This window comes from Papio anubis, chromosome 17 (genome assembly GCF_008728515.1).
Source record: "Papio anubis isolate 15944 chromosome 17, Panubis1.0, whole genome shotgun sequence".
NCBI classification, from domain to species: Eukaryota; Metazoa; Chordata; class Mammalia; order Primates; family Cercopithecidae; genus Papio; species Papio anubis.
Genome location: NC_044992.1, coordinates 60346130 through 60356019, shown reverse-complemented (window position 1 = coordinate 60356019; position 9890 = coordinate 60346130). Strand labels below are relative to the sequence as shown.

At 44.1% G+C, this 9890-nt stretch overlaps 1 protein-coding gene across 2 annotated transcripts in view; it reads left to right on the top strand.

The window, feature by feature from the left end:
* The first annotated feature begins 3337 nt into the window (after positions 1-3337).
* WIPI1 (WD repeat domain, phosphoinositide interacting 1) overlaps positions 3338-9890 on the top strand; it is a 37405-nt gene continuing 30852 nt past the window's right edge. Inside the window, exons 1-2 of one of the 2 annotated variants that reach the window (XM_031657163.1) lie at positions 3338-3504; positions 7982-8064. In XM_031657163.1, coding sequence (XP_031513023.1) covers positions 3425-3504; positions 7982-8064 — 163 coding nt within the window. In that variant the 5' untranslated portion in view covers positions 3338-3424. Of the gene's footprint in view, positions 3505-5675; positions 6782-7981; positions 8065-9890 lie in introns of those variants that run through there. The other variant, XM_031657164.1, reaches the window with a different exon arrangement.

The window sequence follows — 9890 nt, the reverse complement described above, 5'->3', positions numbered from 1 at the left end:
ACAGAACCCAGAACTAGAATGTTAAAAAAGAAAAACCCGTCTGACATTAAATGGATTCAGCACTTCTTAAGTTATTTATAACCTTGTCCTTGGCTTTTTATATGAATGGACTTCTGGGAAATTTTTTGAGGGTGGAGCTCTTCAAAGTGACTGCTTACACCTCTAACAAAAATCACAAACCAGCCCTCCGCAAACCACATCCAGCTAGCTGATGTATTCAGTTTGGCTCACAAGGTACTTTTTGAAAATAAGAATTAGTTTTCATCAGTTTTTAAATTTACCTACAAATGCAGGTTTTTACTAAAATAGGCATAGATTTATATAAAAATATAGACTTACGTATTGTCTTGGGAAAAATGAAGTCAGATGAGGCAGCCCTGGGACGTTATTTCCACATGGCTGGTGGCATAATGGACCATTAGCCTGGAGAGAAACATATAAGGGGGATCATTCACAGGAAGGCTGAGGCTGGGAAGGTGACCAGTTTTCTCCCATGGCCACATCTCTACATCCAAACCTTAATTTCAGTAAGCATGCAGTTCTGCTGCTAATGAAAAGTGTCTGAAATGAAATAAATCTTCCTCATTACTTGACTGAAGATCTAGTTTCTAAAAGCAAATCAACAGGCTTCCCCTTCCCAACCATGAAACCAGCTTTGACTCTTCCCTCTTCTTCCCTGCCCCTCCCCCTTCCCCATTAGTTGCCATGCCTGTCATTTAGTCCCTGAAGAGTCTACTGAGAATAAAGTAGCCACCAGCTACATGAACACTTAACATGTGGCTCATGTGAACTGAGATATGCTGTAAGTAAAAAACACACACCAGATTTTCAATATTTAGTTCTAAAAACATTAAAATCTGAGGCCAGGCATGGTGGCTCACGCCTGTAATCCCAGCACTTTGGGAGGCTGAGGCGGGTGGATCACGAGGTCAGGAGTTTGAGATCAGCCTGGCCAATATGGTGAAATCTCATCTGTACTAAAAATACAAAAATTAGCTGGGCATGGTGGTGGGCACCTGTAGTCCCAGCTGCTCAGGAGACTAAGGCAGGAGAATGGCTTGAACCCACCTGTAGCCTGTAGTCTCAGTTGCTCAGGAGGCTGAGGCAGGAGAATCGCTTGAACCCAGGAGGCAGAGGTTGCAGTGAGCCTGGTGACAGAGCGAGACTCTGTCTCAAAAAAAAAAAGAAAGAAAGAAAGAAAATTAAAACCTGAATTAACTGATCAGTAACTTTATATTGATTATCTTTATATTGAAATGATATTTTGGATATATTAGATTAAATAAATGATATTATTCAAATTAATTTGCCTATTTCTTTTTACCTTCTTAAATGTATCTTCTAGAAAATTGAAATTTACATGTGGAGTTCACATTTGGGGCTCATTTTATCTATTGGTCAGCATTGCCTGAAAACAACTCCATGATTTGGTCTAATTTTCTGGCCTTGTTTTCATCACTTTAGCCTAGTCTCTCCTGTCCCTTTACTTCCAGAATTTCACATTAGTCCCCTAAAGACTTCTAGGTCTTTTCCCACTTCTAATTTGTTCTGCACACCCTGGCCAACTTTATCTGACAAAGACACTGCTTTTATCACGAAACACTCCTGCTCAAAAACTAACACCAGCTCCCACATCTACCCCATAAAGTCCAGACTCTTAATAACAAACTGATAATAACAGCTTACACTTTAAAAACTTTATGGTATGCTTTATGTAATTCTCCAAACAATTTAGCACCTAGCATGCCAGATTCTAGGTTTTCTAACCAGGACAGAAATGACTGCAGCGTTTGACAGAGCTGGAAGGTGGGGGGGAAGCAGCTTTGATCTGAGAGGTTACAAAAATGGCACGAAGTATCTAAACAGCAGTTCCATTCACTTCTGAGAGTTTATACAACACCTCACAATCAGCCAAAGAGCAGTAACATCTCTGAGTCTATGAGCTGAACTATTTTTTACATCAGTGGAGAGAAAAAAAATAAAGTTGAGAAAAGAAACTGTTACATTTGCATCTCAGAAAACACAAACCGGAAATCCAACCAGAAAGGTTTAGGTGAAACAGTGCCCTTTGCTCATCTATTCTAGGTCCAGGATTAAAAATATACATATATATATATATGGCTTTGTCATAAACTAGGTATTAAAAGTGGGAAATGGGAAAAATCGCAATTACTTTTGCACCAACCTAATAAATTTGAATTATGCTGATTTGAGACACTGTCATATAACAATAATTAAAATATCATCTCAAAATTTGAAAACGATGAATTAAAAATCCATCAGCAATTATACAATCCAAAGCTGGCAGAGCGCCTGATTCATAAACCGTATTGACAATAATTCCACATGGAAATATGTACAGTACTTAGCTTGAAAAAAGAGATCCTTTGTCAAGGTTTATCTCGAATTATGTGAGTTTTGAATTGTGCTACGTCTTCCAGACTTTACCCCTTTCATAAACTACACTGCCCTACACACTCTTTCATTTTCTTTTCAGCTACGGATCGGATAGGTCTTGCCAAATAACTGTTTAGCAGTTATTTAGTGCACAGGTCTTGAAAGCAAATACACATTCTACCATTTATTGCTACTTTAGACAAATTGTGTAGCTTTGGAGCTTCAGTTGCCTCTTCTGTATATTGAGCACAATCATATTTTCCACACAAGTTTTATAAGAATTCAACAAGATGACATACATAGTATGGCGCTTGGCAAGTAGTGAGGTTCTCAACCGCTCGGCAATGGATAAGATAACTTGCTATCTCTCTGGCTGAGGCAGCCCCATTTCAGGAGCTTCTCTCAATGCAGCTTGAGGACTCTACAAAAGGGTGGGGCTTTGGAGTCTAACCCTCTCTGCTAAACTCTGTAAGTTTAACAGGCAGAGTTACACATGTCAAGGGGTCTGGGCGGGGTGGGAACTAGCGCGTCCTCCTGCCCCGCTTGCGGCGGCCCGAACGCAGTTGCCGGACTGAAACCAGCAGGTCTGGCTCCAGCCGCATTCATTCTTCCCTCTCCTTCCCAGCTGGGCGGCTCCGGCAATGAAAACACCACCACGTGGGCCTGCTGCCTTTGCGTCACGCGCCTTTGTCCAATGGAAAGCCGCGTTACGAAGCCAGGGGCGGGTCGCCAGGGTGGATCCGCCCACAGCCGTCACGGATTGGCCAAGGAGGCGGTGTCCGCCCGCCGTGGCTTGGGCTCGTGGCCAATGGTGACCGGAGGCAGGGGGCCCGCCCTGTCAGGTGCTCCGGTCCTCGGGACCCGCTCGAGAGGCAAGGAGGGGCGGAGCGAGGCCGGGGACGGGGCGGGGACGGGGCGGGGACGGGGCGGGACAGGACCGGCGACCCGGCCTGTGGAGCCGGCGCGGGCGGGCTGCTGAGGTGGCTGTCGCCGGCTCCGAGCTGCGGCTTCCCGGGCCGAGCCCCCGATGGAGGCCGAGGCCGCGGACGCTCCCCCGGGTGGGGTCGAGTCGGCGCTCAGCTGCTTCTCTTTCAACCAGGACTGCACGTAAGTCGCGACGCGGCCCCTGCCAGGGAGGTGGGGGACAGAGTGTCAGGACCCAGGGTGTCGTCCTGAGCGCAACTTGTGGCCTGCGCCTCGAGGCAGCCTCGGCGGGAGGGCCGGTGGCTGCTTCGGACGCGTTGGGATCTTGTTATCCCCTTACGCCTGCAGTGGGGTTTGCCCCACCCCACTCCACTCCCAGTGTCCTCCGAGAGCCAGAAGGTTGGGCCAGGGGTGAAAGCAGGGAGTTCGCAAAGGGAGTGGTGGGGCAGCGGGGGCCACGAAATATGGGGGGAGCAGGGCAGTGGGAAAGCCAGTGACCAAAGTGGGTGTCTGGGGAAGAGAGACAGTGGCCACAAAAAGATGAGAAAGGAGAGGAAGTTGCAAGTTGATCCAGGACTCTGTAGTTGGGGCCCAGGAAGATGAGAGTACTGGAAAAACTTTCCCATTTGTCCTTGAGCATCTCAACGTGGCATCTGGGCAGGGCCTCAAGCGAAGAGGCAGCCTATCCCTGCGGCCAGGCCAGCCCCTGCCCCATCCCCAGCGCAGGGCATCGTGCCTGCCCGCTCTGGATGGAAGAAACCTTTGGATTTCTTTGGCTGTTTTCACATCGCCCACCCAGCCAGGCAGGATCTCCTTCTCGGAGTCCAAGACTCTTTTCCCGGGCGCAGACTGCTTTCTCTCCAGGAAACAGGAGCTCCACCCTGTTGTTTTTGAGTGGATGTTTAATGTTTTACTTTGATGTTCACATTTGGGCTTTGGGAGGGAGCTGGGACTTGAAGTGTGTTTCAGGCATCTGCAGGATTCTGTGACTTAGAGGCAAACGCGTGTTTCTTTCCCTATTTTCATGGAAGCCAGCCCTGGGGACCATATGGAATCATCTTTTTGGAATGTGCACCCAGAGCATCAGGCGGGGATGACCGATTCCCAGTTTCCCACTTCCTGCTGTACCAGTTTCTGTGCCTTGGCTGCTGGTGACTGAGCTATGCTAATATTGATCCTTCAGTAGTGTAATTAAGGCCATTATGTACCATTAGCCACCCTGGCTTCCATTCTCTTTGTGTTTCTGTTTAAAAACACCCGGTGCTGAACAATATGCCTTTGTTTGAAAAAACCATATGTGTAATCATGTAATCGAGTAGCTCTACAGCTTGGTTATTTGAGTGACTTTCAAGTTTTTCTTGACCACAATCCGCAATAAGAAATACATATTGCAACATCACCCAATACCCATAACACATACACTATTCACAAAATATCATGGGCAAATTTTCTATGTCGTTTTTTTCTAAGCTGCTTGTGACTCACTGAATTGCGTTTTAGGATCCACTCATGAGTTGAGACCTGCCGTTTATAAAAGTGCTGGTATAGATAAAATCCTGATGTTTTGTAAGAAACATTTTGCAAGAGGGCATGGCTGTTGAAATGCCTGGGTGATGTTTTCCTTCCCAATTGAACACAAGTTAAGAAGGGGGGTTAGTTTGCTTATAAGTAGTAAATGTTCTAAATTCTGCTTTGTAACATTATTAGATTTGAAAAAAAAAAGGTGTTAATTTATATTCTAGTCATTAAATAATGCAAAGTCCCAGCTTTCTACAGCAATTGAATGTTATTATCAAAACTGTAGGGTGCTTTGAAAGTTAATTTCCTTACTCCCTACTGTTAGTTTTATTTTCTTGGATGGAGGCTCTGCTGGGCAGCTTTGCCTTGCCTATAAATAAAAGTTCTTGTCACAGTCAGTTGCTTTGAGCCACAGAGGGTATGACATTGGATTTTAAAATAAGTCAATTCACCTGAATATATTTAGGTGCATTGCCATGTCTTTTTCTATAAATGCAGGCTGAATTTGGGATCCAGTATTTCCAAAGAAGGTAGGTGAAAACAGCAAACCCTTACCAGTCCCCTATGCTTATACTTCGTGCTTGGTACCATGCTACACACTTTGGGTATTTTTTTTTTTTTTTTTTTTTTTTTTTTTTTGACAGAGTCTTGCTTTGTCACCCAGGCTGGAGTGCAGTGGTTGTGATCTTGGCTCAGTGCTGCCTCTGCCTCCCAGGGTTCAAGCGATTCTCCCGTCTCAGCCTCCCGAGTAGCTAGGATTACAAACGTGTACCACCACGCCCAGCTAATTTTTTGGTTTTTTAGTAGAGATGGAATTTTGCCCTATTGCCCAGGTTGGTCTCGAACTCCTGACCTCAAGTGATCCACCCACCTCAGCCTCCCAAAATGCTGGGATTACAGGTGTGACCCACTGTGCCCAGCCTACTTTGGGTACATTTTACATTTGATTAGTGATAAATATTGTCCCCAGCTCTGTTTCCATGAGTGGTGATTAGAATTTTGTTTCTACAGAAAGACTTTATGGACAAAATAAGGTCTAAGTCTAAATTTCTTGATTCAGAATCTTTCGTGGCCATTGATCAATCATCTAAAATATCACATAAAACATCACTCTGTGATTTTCTCATATGTAGAATTCTTCTGGTCCAGGAGCAGGGCTTATGTTTGAAAATTACTTTAAATTGCTGCCACTTTGCATTACTGTTATAAAACTCTAGTTACAGTATTTCTTTCCTTACTTGCAAACTTTACAAACCTCAATTTGCAGCCAAACACATCTATATTTATGTGAAAAAGTTTATGTGAAGAAAGTTTAAAAACAATAATCACTACAAAATACTTTTTGAAGTTTTAAGATGCTCCGGGCTTACTTTTCCAGTTGCTGTTTGGCATCATGAATACCTCAATCTGGGAACTAAATGCCAGTTCTAAGTGCACAGCTGCAAATGTCTAACCCACCAGTTTAGCTACTTAGCAGGCTGGAGGTCTGTGAGCCATCACCAGCTACCTTGTGGATTAAAAGTTTACTGTAGTTGCCCTATCCCTGTGTCCCAGGGAAGAACAAGTGTTTGGGTAGGGAAAAAAAAATTCCAGGGAAAATCATGTGACCTTCTCTTTTTTAGGCTAGTGAAACAAGAGCCTTGGCCATCCAGGCTTGTAGTAGTAAGTTGCTTATTTTAGTATATGCTTCCCTGTAATGAGTGAATCTCACTTTGGCTTTCAGAGAAGCACACTGCTGTGAGTGTGCTCCAGGTCAGATTCTGTTCATCACTTAGGTGCGGAGGGCGCAGCTGGAAAGAGCTGGGTGGGGATTCCCAGCTGCTGAACAAAGTTGACTTTGATGTTTACTTTCAACACAAGGCCAAGAAAATCTGGATTCATGTCCTATCTTTATCTCCTCATTGAAAAATGAAAAATTAAGAAAACCAGATTTTGTAAAAAGGTACTTTGTCCCAGATAAATGTTTAGTTTTTATTTTGTTTGTTGGTTGGTTGTGATGATTGCTTTGTAGGACATAGTAGAAAGCAGAGTTCTCCAACTTTGGCTGCTTATTAGAGTACTTGAACTTAAAAGAAAATCCAATTAAACTTCCCAGCTGAGTTTAATGTACATCCAAGTGTGAGAGCTACTAGTATCAAGTATCGGGACAATTTTCTGGAAACTGATGAAAGGAAGAATCTATTAAATTTTACCTACTAATGACCTACTATGCCTACTGTGAAAGTGTTTCTTAGGCCAGGCGCGGTGGCTCACGCCTGTAATCTCAGCACTTTGGGAGGCCGAGGCAGGTGGATTACTTGAGGCCAGGAGTTTGAGATCAGCCTAGTCAACATGGTAAAACTCTGTCTCTACTAAAAATACAAAAATTAGCCAGGCGTGGTGGTGCATGCCTGTGATCCTCACTGCTTGGGAGGCTAAGGCAGAAGAATTGCTTGAACCCAGGAGGCAGAGGTTGTAGTGAGCCGTGATGGTGCCACTGCACTCTAGCCCGGGTGACAGAGCGAGACTCCATCTCAAAAAAAGAAAGAGAGAAAGTGAGAAAGAGAGAGAGAAAAAGGAAGGAAGGAAGGGAGGAAGGAAGGAAGGAGGGAAGGAAGGAAGGAAGGAAGGAAGGAAGGAAGGAAGGAAGGAAGGAAGGAAGGAAGGAAGGAAGAAGGGAGGGAAGGAAGGAAGGAGTATTTCTTCTTATAAGCAACAAACAAAGTTATGAAGGAAAGAAAAAATGATTTATCTGGTAAAGTGCCTCTCAGACAACAAGAAGAGCCCTTCGTTGTGTTGGAGGTAGAGCTTTGAGCTATTATGAATATTCTTAAACATTCCAGTTTTCCTATTATCTGCCCAATTGAAAAAATATGTCTGGTAGCTTTGACATTTTGTTGGATGACAGAACTTATGCCGTTTCATGTCCCTTGACCATTTCACTTTTTTTTTTTTAAGTTGCCTTTGACTTTTTTTTCTTTTCTTTTACTCTTCCTGCCTGTCAAGGCATGCTCACCATTTAGGAAGTTATCAAGGATCTAAGCTCCTGCAGATGCTTGTTTACCTGTACTCCTGAGGCTAGGGGGCAAAAGGTATCTATTTTCAGACAGATCTGTTGTTAGAATACCTGTCGTCATTCCCATGCTGTCATTATCCTCCACAGGTCCCTAGCAATTGGAACTAAAGCCGGGTATAAGCTGTTTTCTCTGAGTTCTGTGGAGCAGCTGGATCAAGTCCATGGAAGCAGTAAGTGTGTGTGAGAGAGACCCCAGGGATCTGCAGGAGAACCAGAGCCTCTTTCTAGGCTTTATTCTGAGGTGCTACCAAGCAGCCTATTTTTCCCTTCCTTAACCGTCAAACTTAGGGAAGTCAAGATTTTTCAGATTTAAATATAAATCATTGCCACCACTTGCTTTAAAACCACAGGCACTTAGTAAGATCTGGCAACAGTTTAAGTAACATTTTCTTTTTATATGAATAAATTATTTGTGTGAAATCATATTACTGAGACTTTTTCACATGCTTATATGCACAGTCATTAATTTTTATCGTTGTCAAACCTAAAGAACACTTGTGACATTTTCTTTTCTTTCTTTCTTTCTTTTTTTTTTTCTGAGACGGAGTCTTGCTCTGTCACCTGGCTGGAGTGCAGTGGCACGATCTTGGCTCACTGCAACCTCCACCTCCTGGGTTCAAGTGATTCTCTTGCCTCAGCCTCCCAAGTAGCTGAGATTACAGGCACATGCCACCAAACCCAGCTAATTTTTATATTTTTAGTAGAGATGGAGTTTTACCATGTTGGCCAGGCTCATTTCCAACTCCTGACCTCGAGTAACCTGCCCACTTCGGCCTCCCAAAGTCCTGGGATTACAGGCATGAGCCGCCTCACCCAGCCACTTGTGACTTATTTTTGCCGTTATATTGGCACCATAAGATACTGATAACATTCATTCAGTTATGGAAGTATCTGTTTGAAGAAGGCAACAGTATCCTGTTTACATAGCCCATGTCAATGATGTTGAAGCACATCCAGTGAACACTGTAAATAATTCACTAGAAATGTCACTTCCTTATTTTCTCAGGCTGATAGTTTATGCCATCATAATAGCAAACAATATACAATCTTTCAGTTTCCTGGAAAGAAAGTGGTTCAGTAAATAATATTTTGGACTCCTACTTTATTTGTAAGATGTTATTTTTATTATACCATTCTTGTGAATTTTTTGCTCTATGTCTGTCCCGCATCGTTCCCTGTGGGCCTTGTCCAAGTGAAAGAAAGGTACACATATGAAAAGAACGTGCTCAGAAAGACACCAAAGCCGTAACCTTTGTGCTCAGGAGGGTCATTAACTAACTTCCTGAGTACAGAAGTACGTTCCTCATCATAATACTAATGTCCAGCTTATTTTCAGCAGGAAAGAGATCCAGGGAGCACAGCAAGATAGGGGGTGGGGGAAGTACAGATTGAACTCTGTTACTGTCCCCTCCCATGTCAGCACCCCTCTAGCAGGACAAGGAGAATTCTGAAGCAGAGGTTCCCAACTGAGAAGTCACACCTTTGAAATCTCTCAGGGAAAGGGTAGATGAAAATTGTTCAAACATTCCAAACATGTTTGACAGAGCAAACGGTGGAGCCCTAGGGTCTGGAGGGAGATTCTTCCACTCAGACAGCATCAGAGACAGCTGTCTGCCTCTGCTCTGACTTTGCAGTCTAGTCACTAGTGTCTTCTTTTTCTTTTCTTGAGACGGAATCTTGCTTGTCGCCCAGGCTGGAGTGCAGTGGCATGATCTCGGCTCACTGCAACCTCTTCCTCCCGGGTTCAGGTGACTCTCATGCCTCAGCCTCCCGAGTAGCTGGGATTACAAGTGTGCACCACCACACCTGGCTAATTTTTAAACTATTTTTAGTAGAGATGGGGTTTTGCCATGTTGGCCAGGCTGGGCTTGAACTCCTGGCCTCAAGTGATTCTCCTGCCTCAGCCTCCCAAAGTGCTGGGATTATAGGCGTGAGCCACCAGGCCAGGCCACTAGTGTTTTCTTCACTTTAGATATTTGGAAAGGACTCTGAAAGT